Below are 14,853 nucleotides of genomic sequence, written 5' to 3'. Positions count from 1 at the left end.
GATTGATTGATTGATTGATTGATTGATTGATAGATAGATAGATAGATAGATAGATAGATAGATAGATAGATAGATAGATAGATAGATAGATAGATAGGTAGATAGATAGATAGATGATAGATGGATGGATGGATGATAGATTTATATATAGATAGATAGATAGATAGATAGATAGATAGATAGATAGATAGATAGATAGATAGATAGATAGATAGATAGATAGATAGATAGATCTAGCATCCCAAAAACATTTTAAGTAGCAATTCTCAATGTATTGTATTTATCTAAAATACAGTTATTTACAATTTTCATTTATGAAAACCTCCAGTCAACACTCATTTGATTGTCCATCCATATTTTTGTCTTCAGCGTGATTTTAATAATAATTATGACTTGCCTATTTGATACTGTAAAGCTGCTTTGACACAATCTGTATTGTTAAAAGCGCTATATAAATAAAGGTGACTTGACTTGCACTAAAATAATATAATTTTTTGATGCTTTAGTACAATCATTTACTAAATAATCATAAATTGTTGCCAGAGTAAATATTCACACCCTTATTAATAAGCCTATCATCAATGCTTGCACATGTGCAAAATACTTATTTTCCCAAAATACTTACACCACATCCACCCTTCCACCCACGCAGCCAGCCAGCCATGTGACATTGCCAGCTATATCAAAAAAAACTTAAGTGTGGGTGGGAGGTGGAGAAAGAGTCGATATGGCTTTTTGATCAATTGTTCTAGTTTTATAGGGAGGGTGAGTCGTGAGTCAGGAGCAAAGGGCCCAAATATAGGAGTGTATGGTGTGGGAGTGGACTAACAGTCTGGTTCTAAGATAACTGTCATAAACATCCACTCCTCTCCATCTGGACAAACAGCAGAGGTGCAGCATGAAAGGACTGCTTGCAGGAAGATAGACTGATCTACGTAGGCATTTTTGGAGGGCTGTGAGAAACTGGCCTTTGAAAGATTCTCAGAATCACAGAAATATTGAGATATGAATAAGCTGTAGATGCAGTAATAATTTCCTTCCTATTGAGAGAAATCTCAGACAATTGTGAAAACAATGTCATTTGTAAATACTGAGCCTCTGTGTGAAAGAAAGTGGGTGTGTTTTGCCTGCAACAATGGTTGCTATGCTTTTTTTTTAGCCTTAATTACTAAAATTACAGCACCATGATGAATGCTGTGGTAACGGAGAATATATATATGTGACCCTGGAGCACAAAAGCAGTGTTAAGTCGCTGGGGTTTATTTGTAGCAATAGCCAAAAATACATTGTTTGGGTCAAAATTATCGCAAAAATTTATTTTATGGCAAAAAATCATTAGGATATTAAGTAAAGATCATGTTCCATGAAGATATTTTGCAAATGTCCTACCGTAAATAAATCAAAACTTAATTTTTGATTAGTAATATGCATTGCTAATTTCAAGAAATTGACCCTTATGACTGGTTTTGTGTAACAGGGTCACATATAGCCTATATTTAAATTCAGGTAACATTTATTTAAAGTAACGAAAATAGAATGTTTTTAATAGTTTTAGTTAACCTGTTTTACAGTCTGAATGCTGAGAAAAGGAGGGAGGAGCTTCTTCAGGTGACTCATGAAAACCAGGCGATCTACAAGCGAATCACGACGCAGAAATCCGACTACAGGAGGGATCTCTGGGAAGAAGACTGGGAAAAAGTGGAGCGGAGGAGAGACGACATTGCACGCTATCCACGAGGAGTGAGCAATAAACAGGTCTGATTCTAATTCACTTTTTAAAAAGGTACACCTATAAGGGTTAAAACGGTTCATTCTTCTAAAAATGTCAATTGTGTCATCACTTACTCACATACGTGGCTCTTGTAAACATCTGCTTTTGTGCTACATGAAAGAAAGAAAGTCATAGGGCTTGGAACAACATGTAAATAAGTACATGATGCCAAGTGATCACTTTTAAAGTGCGCATGAATTGAAAAATCACATATAAATGCATGATATTGTGTGATTCATAGTTTTTTTTTACCTCATAATTTTAATTGAAACCTCATAACTCAATCTTTAAATGAAATTAGTCTGCATTAACTCCGCCCCTTTCTTACAATCTACTGAAAGCTCGGACCCGCCTCCATGTTTGAGTGCCACGCCCACACCTCAACATCCAATCAACAATCGGCAGATATAATCAAGTCTCCGCCCCAACTTTTTTTGTTACGTGTATCACAATACGGAAGAAAAGATCAGTCGCTACTTTTGTTTCATCACGACTTTAAAGTCTCTGCATTAGTAATAAATGTGAATTTTCTCTGTCACAGAAATCTACAAAGTGTGTGAAGTTCTCTGGAGGGACGTCTGGACAGAGTCAGCGCTCATCCAGCGGTGTTGAAGATGACAGCGGGGAAACCACAGACGATTTAACACACCAACACTCACCACAACCAGCCACAAGAACAACAGAGTTACACTAAACACCAGACACCTGTGAAATAAACTTACTCACCTGGGTTAAATGAAGCCCTTGAAGTGATGTGGTGACCTTTTATCCTTTGCCTTCCTACAATTTTCAAAACCACGTTCATTTGTTCATCCATTCACCAGATGCTGGAACACTGGGTTTGTGGATTCAGAGACTGAAGAATGTAAATGCAGTATGTTTTAAAGAACTAAAAAACAGTTAACAACACACTGTGACCAGTGCTTGAAGTAGAAAAAAAGAAGTGCCGGTACTCACCCCCCCCCCTCATTTATTTATATTATATAAATAAATACACACTGTATGTATAGTGTGTATAAATATACAATGTATGTATAGTGCCACAATCAATCAATCAATAATTAAATAAAAGTTTCAATACAAATTAGCACAAGTCATGCTGCGATACCAAACAGAACCACAGGGAGACGCCAAAGAGCACTAAATCGCCTGCCTTTACTACTATACGGATCCATTCAGAATCGCTAAACCTCTGACCACCGCGTAATCAGCGTTCATTATAAAACACTCTTGCTTTTAAACCAAATACACGCTGAAAAGAATAATTTGACTGGCAATCGCTGATGAAATCGGCCATGTTTTCTCTGCATTAGCGCTGTTTTGAACTTACTGTTTGAATTCGTTTACTGGATCCTTGGACCTTCCACAGGAGTTTACCGGTTTCAAATGACGTGATCGCAAAAGAAGCTTCTTTTCATTTTAAGATATTATTTTCGTTATAAAGTACTGATTCAAATTAGTAATCAATAATTTATCATTATTCTACTACTCTGCATGCCTCACCTGATATGCATTCAATCACGTGATTGGTCGAGATGAGAGGTGATCCCGCCTGGTTAGTGTGATTTATATAGTGTCCTTTCTAATCATATTATGGGATCATATAATCATCCAGACACTGATGCTTTTACTCTGAGTACCGGCAACATGTCAGAAGCGCCGATACGCACAAAAAAGTGCAGGTACTCTAAAGGCTAAAGGTCCACTTCAAGCACTGACTGTGACTAAAAGACAACACTTGAAGATGACATGAACCATTTCGTTTTAAATATATGAACCATGTAAGTTCTGATGTAGCCTAAATTAATTATAAAAAAATCAATTTAGCCTAATTTTCACAAATGACAATCTGAAATATTTCCCAAATGAAGGTCTTTGCATACTGAGTCTGAAATACTTGTCCGAAAGTTTTGCACGTTAAAAAATAAATACGACCCGGGACCTCATGTATAAAACCTTACGTAGAGTTCATCCTAAATGTGTGCGTACGCACAAAAGCTAGATTTTGCCTACATACAAAATTTTTCAGATTTATAAAGCCATGCGTAATAGCCAGTCAGCGGAAGATTGTGCGTACGTGAATCTCCACCCCGTCTCCTCCCCCAAATAGCCATATATGGAGCTTACAACGCCTAGTTTTAATATGCATAACGTCATCTGCATATCATTTCCATGCATATTTCCATCCACGTGACACCATGTTTAATGCAGTTAAGGGTAGGAATACTTTAGGAAATACGGACTATAAATGCGTTTTGAGACATTCAATTTATGCAATTTATGCATAAATATTTAGAATGTTTATAGCCTATATTTTTATGGAAAGAGATAGGCCTTATTTTTTTGCAGTATAAATAGCTGTCTGACTCATCGTGCGCCAATAACAAAACATTTTGAAAATAAAACGTGCATATCATTAAATCGCATAACACAGGAAAATTGTTCGACAGAAGCACATCCACTGCAAATATTTCTGTTTAAATTCATATAAAAATTTTGTAATTTCTGGATAATAATTTCATGAAATTTTAGTGCTTAATTTCATTATTCAGAGTGTCATATTTAATCTAAACGTGTATGTCAAATGTAAAACAGACTTTAAAATCATTCTGTTTGCTTCCTTATTTCGCTCCCTCCAGTAAAAGAGTGCGTACGCATGGTCTAGACTCTAGAGTGTCCGTACGTTGCGCACATACTGTATTTACGCCTAGTTTATTTTTTATAAATCCCGATATGTGCGTACGCAACGTTTATACATCAGGCCCCAGGTTCGATTTTCTGCGTTTTCGCATCCATAGCAAGCATTTTGATAAGAAAGGATGACGAATACGAAAAAACGCATACGAAAATTTCGGACTCAGTGTGCAAGTGTCACGAATCCTGTCCATGAACCACAGCTGCCATTGTTTTACCGTAAATTTTACGGATTTTTTTTACAGTGTATATAACACTCACTCAGACCCCTTTCAAACTGCTGAGTATTGTTTAGCGCTTATCACTCATCGTGTGATAGCTACTTTACAGAGCCTGTTCCCTGTGTTAGTTCTAGTCTTAGTCTAGTCTCGCCGTGTTTTCTGATTTCCTGGTACCTGATTTTTGCCTGTTTATCTTGAGTTAACCCTTTGCCTGCTGTTTCGGACTGTGTTTGCACCTCACCAGGACTCTAGCTCGTGTTATTGGATAACCCCTCATGTCAAACCCTCTGGATATTGTTAGCCGCTTGTCGACCACGCCCGTTTTGGATTACTCTTCTGTCTTGCCCTCAATATACCTGTTTTCCATTGTCTGACCCATGCCTGTTTTATGACGTCTCTTTCTCCTATTAAAGCTTTGCAAATGGATCCGCAAGTCTCATGTCTCAGTTTTATGACCACGTCTCTTTCTCCTATTAAAGCTTTGCAAATGCATCCGCAAGTCTCATGTCTCGTTCGCCCCGTAACAGCAAGGACCTTTAGAGTTCATTGTTTCTCCTGAGAAAGAGACTCCAATAATCTCTCACGAGTCTCCTCTAGAGTTTCAGAAAAGATCAATAATGTCTCAAACTTGCTCAGGATCTGCAATTAAAGCCAGATCACAATATGATCTGAAAACTTTTCTCATCATATGATCCGAGTTGCTCAGATTTTTTTTCACCTTATTTTTGCGACGTGGAAGTAAGCTTTGCCTTAAATGTGTGCGACTTCCGGTCCATTAGCCACTGTAAGTGTCTAGAAGAATAAAGTGCAGTGACGGTAAAATTATTCACGCTACAAATCAGTGTGCATATGATTATGAATATGAATTAAAATAATATACTAACAAATACTAGTTTTCAATATAAAGCGACGTAATGGACTTATGTATAGTTAAAATAACTGACGTGAATGAGACTGGAAGCCGCTCACATAAATGACCGCGCTCGCTCTTACGTTAAAAATAAGGTGCAGACTCATTTAAGGTCCGTTTTTAACAGAGGATATTTACTTTATACTTAAAAGACACATAATTGAGACATCCATATCTTGAGATATGGCTGAAAACCTCTTCCTCATTGTACACTATACCTCACTAAGACTAGTGCAAATGTACATCATCCATCATCCACTGGATGGCAACACAAGCATGTTTGTTGAACAAATTGAATCTCCCACAGCCTGCTGAAGCCTGAAGAAGGAAGAGGAGTAAAGCAGAAATCATGTCAAGATGAACAGACCTAGATAGTGCTGTTCGTACGGTTTGTATGGATTGATCGATGACAGAACAGTCATGCAGGATAGTTATGCATCTCTATTATTCATATAACATTCCAGATAATAGCAGTGTTTGTTGAAGTTTGGCCTTGTGTTTTATTGCCCAGGAGGCACACTGTAAAAAATTATTGTGATTTTAACAGTAAAATACTGTAAAAATGCTACAGTAAAAACCTGTTAACTGGTTAACAGTAAGTTTCCATAGTATATTCGGTGAATATATGTAATTACATTTCATGTAATTTTACAGTAAAATACTGTTAAAAATATGTTTTTTAGAAGTGAAAAAGAAAAAGTCATTGTATAATTTACAGTGACAAACCATAAACTGACACTCCCAGAATTCCCTGCATGACACTTCATATTTGATGTTTTTTTGTTGAAATAACATTTCTTCTTAGTTTTTTCTTATTAGTTGTGTACATTAGGGTTTAATCTTACATCTAATGTTGTTAAATTAATGTTTATTGCATTATTTCAGTATCACGTGTGTCACCGTGATGGGGTTTAGTGTTTGTGTGAATGTGCAGCTTCTATATAAAAGTATTGTCCTCCTCAGCTCGTAGAAAAGCTGTTTGTGATGAGCTTTGGTTCATCACGTGACTTTCTCATCACCACCAGTTTTTGGTGGTTATCAGTGCATTTCAATGGTTCAAAACAGATATTAGCGCTTCAATATGTTGGTTTATTAACATTACATCAGTTAATGAAATACTGTATTTTATTGTGAATTTAAGTTAAGTCTGTAAAACCTAAAATGTTGCTACCATATTTTTTATGGTGAAGTTCTGGCAACCACAGCTGCCGGTATTTTACCCTAAATGTCACAGATTTTTTTTACAGTGCATGTGAGATTGTTTAAAGCATTTATTAAAATTGCTATTGGCAGAAAACTCAGTCAAAAGATTCCAAATATGTGTTGTTCTTCTCGTGAAAAAACATAAGACATCTGCTATGAACTATTGACAAACAGTAATATTGTATTATATCATTACACTTTTTAAATCTTTTAATAGTCTTTCATTTAAGATGTAATAGCTGTTACCTATGTGATATGTATGTTATGTGATATATGTAATTTATTCCTGTGATGAAAAAAAGGAATATTTTTAGTTTTTTAAAAGAAGTCTCTTCTGCTCACCGAGGCTGCATTTATTTGATAAAAAACTGCAGTACAAATCGTGAAATATTATTAACTTTTAAAATAGCTGTTTTCTGTGTGAATATATTGTAAAATGTAATGTATTTCTGTGATGCGCAGCTGAATTTTCAGCATCATTACTCCAGTCTTCAGTGTCACATGATCTTCAGAAATCATTCTGATTTGCTGCTCATTTCTGATTATTATCAATGCTGAAAACAGTTGTGCTGCTGAATATTTCTGTGGAAACCGTGATACATTTTATTTTTCAGGATTCACAGAAGAATAGAAAGTGCAAAAGAATGGCATTTATTTGAAATTTTTTGTAACATTTTACTTTTGATCAATTTAATGCATCCTTGCTGAATAAAAGTAGTAATTTCTCCATCTTTCTAGTTTTGCTCTACTCTGAAGTTGCTCCTCTGTGGAGTAAAACTTGCCTGCGAGTTGTAGTAGTGATATGAAAAATAGCCTAAAATGAACTTAAAATGGATTATGCTGGTCTTAAAACCAAGGAAAGCTAGTATTCTGCTGGTTTACCTAGTTGGCCAACTGCTCTCCTCATTAAAACTAATTAACTTAACCAGCCCCATCTGTCTTGGCCAGCAACCCACTACAGAATTGGTTTGATATCATGGGACTGAATGATTTCCATGTTCATGAACTACACTCTAAAAAATGCTGGGTTAAATATAACCCAGCGCTGGGTTAAAAAAACACAATACTTGCTTATATGGCAGAAAAAGTGCTTTCCTAAAATCTGGGAAGCGCCGTTGTTTCCATCCTCCAAGACGACGAGCCAGTTTTTCCCATCTGTTCCCTGACCTTGGTTTCCCTGTCTCAGATTTCCTGCCAGTGTCTCATTCTCAACGTCTCTGTTGTTCTCCTGCAGGTCCATAAAGCCAGAGCCGTGCAGGACAATAACTGAAGGAGCTAATGACGCCAGACAGAGTGAATGTGAGCTTTCTCGCCTGTTTAACTGCTGTGATGGATTATTCGGGAGAACAGATGCCCATAGCGGCAGATTTCCTCAAAATCTGGATCCTCTCTGCTTTTCCCCCCATGAGATTCATCAGGAGTTCAGCAGGAGTCCTGAGAGTTTATGATGCAGAATGGTTATATATGGGTCAAAGATGTTAATATGTCCGCATCAAAAGAAATGTACAAAAGTGATTTTATGTCCATAGAAAGCACATTAAATGTAAGTAAAGTGTCTACTTCTAAGGTTTCAAATAAGTTTTTGGAGGATAAAATAAAATTTGGTTGAAATAATGTTACATTGTCATTCAGTGTAACACAATATTTATGTAAAAATTCAAACAACATGCTTATTCTGACTTGTGCACATTAAAATATATAAAAGAATAAGGGAGCATATTCAATTTGATTGTGTTTTAAATTAGTAAAAAATCTTACTGACAAATGGGGCAAAACCTAGGATAGTGGCAAATCCTTTAAAAATGTAAAATTACAACTAATTAGTATTTGGGGTGAAAGTAATTAGTCTTGATTTTTGCTGTAAATATGCCTGAGAAGATTGTTACATTGAATGACATTTTAGTGGGTCTCTTCTGTAAATCAGGGGGAAAATGTATGATATAAATTTATTTATTTGCAATGAAATTAAACAGAAAACTTTGTAATTTTTTGGGGGAAAAACAACAACAATTTAAAGCAGTATTACACTTATTGTTTTAATGCGTAAACCCTTTTTCGTCTTTGACCCACATACAGTTGCATATCTTTTCCCTAAAAGTAGTCCATATAACTTGTGTCGCATGATAGATTTGATGTGATGGAACGGACTCAAATTTAAGCTTCATTCATGTTGTGGATGGGAAGATTTTGCCTTGAACGATAAACAATGCATTGAATTTCAGTCCTTTCCTCACACAAACCATCAACAAAATCCAGAAGACTTGAAAAAACGGCATACATGTTTTGATAGACACAAGTTGCATCTTCTGATAAAAACAAACAACAAAAAACATTGGTGCATACAATATTGTTGTGCATTTGACAAACTCGGACTTGGTATGAAATGCGATAACCTAAAAAGCTTCTGAAATCCTTTCCACCAAAAACTGTCACATAAAGCAGAATATCATAATAGAAAAAATACATTTATTTATACAGGGTTCACAAACCATGAGAGTACCGGCACAGGTGACCTGAAATAAAATGAGATGTTGGGAACGCTCCATAAAACAAGAAACTTCTCCAAATCACTCCAGCTTTCCTGCCAGTCTCAATATTGTTGGCACAGGCACAAACTTAATTTTCCAGAAGACAGAATGACAATAAGTCTGACCCCTAAAAGGAATTGTTCACCCCAAAAATGAGTATTTGCTGAAAATGTGTTCACCCTCAAACTATCCAAGATGTAGATGAGTTTGTTTCTTCATCAAATTTGGAGAAATGGAGCATTGCATCACTTGCTCAACAATGGAAGTGAATGGGTGCCGTCAGAATGAGAGTCCAAACAGCTGATAAAAACATATATACAATAATCCACACCACTCCAGTCCCTCAGTTAATGCCTTGTGAAGTGAAAAGCTGTGTTTGTAAGAAACAAATCCATCGTTAAGATGTTTTGAACTACAAACTATTGTTTCTGGCCAAAAAAAAAGTAATCTTGTCTGAATCAGGAGAGAAATCTGCACCGTTTACAAGCCAAAAGAGTCCAAAACAGCTCTAATAAAAAATGTGGCTGGATTTTGTGAGAGACAACAGGAGATGGACTTTTCCACCAGAGGAAGCGCTATTATAGATTATGGACTCGTATTTTAGTTGGAAACAACAGTTTAGTTAAGGAACATCTTAACGAAAGATTTGTTTATTACAATCATGCAGCTTTTCTCTTCTCCAGATGTGAACTGATGGACTGGAGTGCTGTGAATTACTGTGATGTTTTTATCAGCTGTTTGGACTCTCATTCTGACGGCACCCATTCACATCCATTGATGAGCAAGTGATTTCTCCAAATCTGATGAAGAAACAAACTTGGATGGCCTGAGGGCTAGTCATTTTCAGCAAATTGTATGGACTGTACCATCAAACAGTTTCAGAGTATTGATACAAGAGTGTGTTTATGTACCAAAGAGTCAAATAATGAAGTGTTTCCATGTAAAAAAAAGCACATTTGTGAGTCTGTCAGGCCTGAAAAACAAGCACAACATGACGCTGCAGGGTCTAAAACATTTTTCATTTGAACACAAGGAACTTGATTATTGTGTCGACAATACAATTTGTAATGAAAAAGCTGTATTCATTTAGAAAATAATTCAAAATAGGAGCATTTTCAGGCGATTGGACCCCACTGTACACAAAACACAACGAACACTTGTCTTGAAAACTCACCTAAACGTTCACAGGGAACCAACGTACAACACATATCACAATTAAAACATGTATTGCTGCTTATGAGACATTAACTGTGCAAAGATCTACGAGTTTAATGACCTTGAGCTCAAACCAACATGTTGATCTCTTACTGAATCACTATTCATTGAGTCCTGTCAGTTCATTTACGCATTATAAACACCACAAGGTTAACATACTTAGGATTAAAGTTTGAGAAATATTCAGTAGCTAACAAAATATTGGCTTTTGCTCTAAAATATGGTAAAAGGTTTCTTTTGTCAATCAGAAGAGCCATCATTTCACAGTCGCTGCGAGAAGCAGGTTCAAAATACTTCATGTTAATAAAATACAATGAAAATCTAGAATTAGAGGCATAATGACATTTAATGATTTTTATAAATATGCATGTTATTTTAGTCTTATTTATATACCACTTATATATATTTTTTTATATTTTTATTTCTTTGATTTAAAATTGTATTTTCATTTGTTTAATTTTTATCTCATCTTTAGTTAGTGTTATATGCGTTTTGACACTTTTATTATTATAATTTTTTCAAATATTACTATTAATATTTTTATTTATTATTTAGTTTTTTTTGGTCAAGTATGAATTTTGTATTTAATTTATTTTATTTCACTTTTATTTCAATTAACAAAACTGTTTATAAGAGTTTTAATTTTAGTTAACGATAACAAACCTGAAATGTACTATATAATAAATATTAAACCGCAATATTTCCCTATACTACAATGTTTTACTAAAAAGTGTAAAATGCCACATGCGAACTTCAGTAAAACATTTAAAGTAACGAAACAAACCAATGAATCAGTTCAAATGATTCAAACTCATTCAAAGAAATAAATCAAACCTACTAACAGTAATGGCAATTGTTTAAATCAGAAATGCTACACTGTAAAAAATTGCAGTAAAAAAAATTGCAGTAGCCTACATTTTCAGTTTTTTTTTTTACTTCAAACTTTCACGTTTAATTCGAAGTCTTACTTGCCATTTCTTTGTAATTATTTGTGAAATTTAATGACAATTTCTGTGTGAAAATTGTTTCAAAGTAGGGCTGCAAAACCATAAATCGCGATTAATGTTTACATGTGTGTGTGTGTGTGTACTGTGTATATTGATCATGTATATATAAATACACACACATATATGTATATATTTAAAAAAATATTTGTATGTATATATATTTAATACTTGTATATAATTTATATTATATATAAATATAAATATTTTATATATAAATCTAACATATTTTTCCTTAATATATACATGTGGGTGTATTTTTAAATATATATACTAAATATAAACAGTACGCACACATATAATATGTAAACAAACTTTTATTTTGAATGTGATTAATCGCGATAAAATTTTTGCAGTCCTATTTCAAAGTAAACAAATTTTTTTCAGTGCAGTAAAACATCTTTAAATGCTCTAGCAAATAACGAGACGAGGAAAATGAAAACGAATAAAAAGTGCAATAAAAAGCAACTAATGTTGCTTGCTTTCGATATATCGCTCAGCCCTAGTTAGCACGTTTTATTAGCGCATTACAGGCGCTGCTGAGCGATGTACAAAAAACATAAAACAGCGAAGTCCGTCAAGCATCAGGTGAAGAAATCTTTCGAGATGGCTTCTACGAAATTGGGTGCCGACATCAGGATCCCGATGGTGCAGAGGATGGTGAAAATGGAGAACGCCATTAAACACAAGCGATCGATCACCGCCGCCGCGAACTTCCACTCGTTACACACTTTCTCGTCCTCATCCTGGTTGCGAAACCTTTTAGCAATGTATCGCACCTCCTCCAGAATTTTTGCCAGTTCCAGTTCCAAAGCCCCGCCCACAATGCCACCGTTGACCCGCCCCCCAATTCCGGCCCCGCCCCCAAGTGAGGGCATGGTCGCCCCCGGCAACAGCACATCTTCCTCGGCAGAGGCCATGATTCGTCCGCAGAGGACGCCGTGCGAATCGTGGGAAGATGCGTAGTGGACTCCCTCCATGCCCCTGAAGCCGATGTACAGCATGTTGCTGGGCTGCAGCGCCCCCTGGCTGACAGAGAGCTCCACGCTGGACACGCTCCCGCGCCGAGGGGGTTTGTTGTGGCAGGCCAGACGGATCTGCTCCTCGCCGGGTCGCCGCATGCGCAGGAACCAGGCGCACCAGTTCAGGAGGATAACGCGGGTCTGGACGACAAAACACAACCATACAGTGGCCCCAGCAACACATTTGAGCACTTAATCCACAGTTAAAAATAACTAAATAAATAAACGCTTTGGAAATGTAAAGCTTTTTGTATCTAAAATTAAAAATACACACAGGATTTAAAATATAAATATATTATTATCATTCAAATGAAAACAAACAAATAAATTACATTTACAAATAAATTAATTAATTAATGAATAAATAAATGCTTTGATAATATAAAGCTTTTGTATCTAAAATTAAAGATTAGTGCTCTCAAACGATTAATCGCGATTAATCGCATCCAAAATAAAAGTTTGTGTTTACATAATATATGTGTGTGTACTGTGTATATTTATTATGTATATATTATGTATATCTATATTCATAAATAAAAACACATGCATTTATATATTTAAGAAAAATTTTGTTTATATATTAAACATATTATATAAAATATAATAATATAAATATATAAATGCATATACATCTAAATATTTTCAAAATATATACTGAATGTGTGTATCTTTATATATACATAATAAATAAACACAGTACATATTCATATATTATGTAAACAATAACTTTTATTTTGGATGCAATTAATCGCGATTAATCGTTTGAGAGCACTAATAAAAATACACCCAGAATTAAAAATATAAATATATTATTCATGTAATAAATACAAAATTGTCATTATCATTAAAAATGAAAACAAACAAACAAATAAATGCTTGCTTGCTTTGGTAATGTGAAGCTTTTGTATAAAAAAAAGATAAAAGAAAACAATAAAAAATATAAATATATTATTAATATAATAATAAACAAAATACTCATCATTAAAAATGAAAACTAATAAAGAAATTACATTTAAAATGAATAAATGAATGAATAATTAAATACACACACAAACACATGAATCAGTAAACAAATAGCCTAAGCACACTAAAAAGACTACTGTACAATATTTCATCATTAGCTTGTTTGATTTTTGTCCTGAAATAAATAAAAAGCAAAAAACAAACAAACAAAGAAATGCTTGTGAAGCTTTTGCAGCAAAAATTTTAAATACATACATAATTAAAAATATATTAATAAATGTATGAAATACAAACAAAATAATAAATAAAAAGCAAAACAAATAAATAAATAACCAACCTATGCACCCATCCATGCAAAAACTACAAAGACTATTGTATGTAATTATTAGTTTGTTTGAAATTAGAAATAAAAAATTATAACAAAGGGATGTGATGAATAAATGGTGGATGGACAAACAAATAAATAGATAAATAAATAACCGATGCACCCATCCATGCAAATAGTACAAAGACTACTGTATTGTATGATTAGCTAGTTTGCACTCTTAACAAGCACTTAATGATGTATTTGCATAACTTAGTGAAGTGTTAGATATTCGCTGAGTCAATATGACTGAATCAATGCCGGCTCATCATAATGCTGTTGGCTTTTCCGCAGGCGTTCGCTGCTTCCTCCTAATTGGTGCTGGAATATTTATTGTAATTCTAGACGACAGAGGCATGAAACCTCTTTTTCAAGCAAAAATTAGAATTAATATTTCATGTTGGCTGTGTTAAGCTTGTGCCTAGAAGACAAATTTGTTGTTTGGACAAAGTTTGTTTGAAAACAGCCCAAGTGGCTTGTCTCATGCATTTAGTATAAAGCTGTCGTCCACAGTTCACTCTGATTCACGTCACGCACCGAGAGACGCTGACCTTCAGCACTTTACTGTGAAAGCAGAGAGAGTCAGAGACTTACCATTAACCTAATATATAAATACTAATTAAATAAAAAATGAAACAAACAAACAAACAGAAAAATGCACTGGTAATGTAAATCTTTTGTGGCAAAAGGAAAAAATGCACACACAATTAAAAATAAATTAATAATGTGTGAAATAAAAGCAAAATGTGATAAATAAAAACTGCAATAAAAAGTGATAGAAAATGTTGTAAATAAATAAACAAAAAACGAATAAATGAACAAACCAATCAAGCTTTGGTAATGTAAAGCTTGTGTAGCAAAAAATAAAAATATACACAATTAAAAATGCATTAATAATGTATGAAAAAAGCAAAATGTCATTAAAAGTTGATAGACAGACAGACAGACAGACAGAACA

At 34.5% G+C, this 14,853-nt stretch overlaps 2 protein-coding genes across 2 annotated transcripts in view; one reads left to right on the top strand and one right to left on the bottom strand.

The window, feature by feature from the left end:
* LOC107549627 (uncharacterized) overlaps positions 1-2,468 on the top strand; it is a 6,135-nt gene extending 3,667 nt beyond the window's left edge. The window contains exons 4-5 of the mRNA XM_016230777.1: positions 1,572-1,755; positions 2,313-2,468. Coding sequence (XP_016086263.1) covers positions 1,572-1,755; positions 2,313-2,465 — 337 coding nt within the window. The 3' untranslated portion in view covers positions 2,466-2,468. The remainder of the gene's footprint in view (positions 1-1,571; positions 1,756-2,312) is intronic.
* A 9,662-nt stretch (positions 2,469-12,130) lies between these two features.
* The window catches only part of LOC107549618 (neuronal acetylcholine receptor subunit alpha-7), a gene marked incomplete at its 5' end in the record, with an annotated part of 33,774 nt that continues 31,051 nt past the window's right edge, over positions 12,131-14,853 (bottom strand). The window contains one exon of the mRNA XM_016230766.1: positions 12,131-12,709. Within this exon, the coding sequence (XP_016086252.1) occupies positions 12,131-12,709 (579 nt within the window). The remainder of the gene's footprint in view (positions 12,710-14,853) is intronic.

The sequence above is a fragment of the Sinocyclocheilus grahami genome, unplaced genomic scaffold (assembly GCF_001515645.1).
Source record: "Sinocyclocheilus grahami isolate Dianchi unplaced genomic scaffold, SAMN03320097.WGS_v1.1 scaffold377.1, whole genome shotgun sequence".
NCBI lineage: Eukaryota > Metazoa > Chordata > Actinopteri > Cypriniformes > Cyprinidae > Sinocyclocheilus > Sinocyclocheilus grahami.
This window is presented reverse-complemented; position numbering and strand designations above follow the sequence as displayed.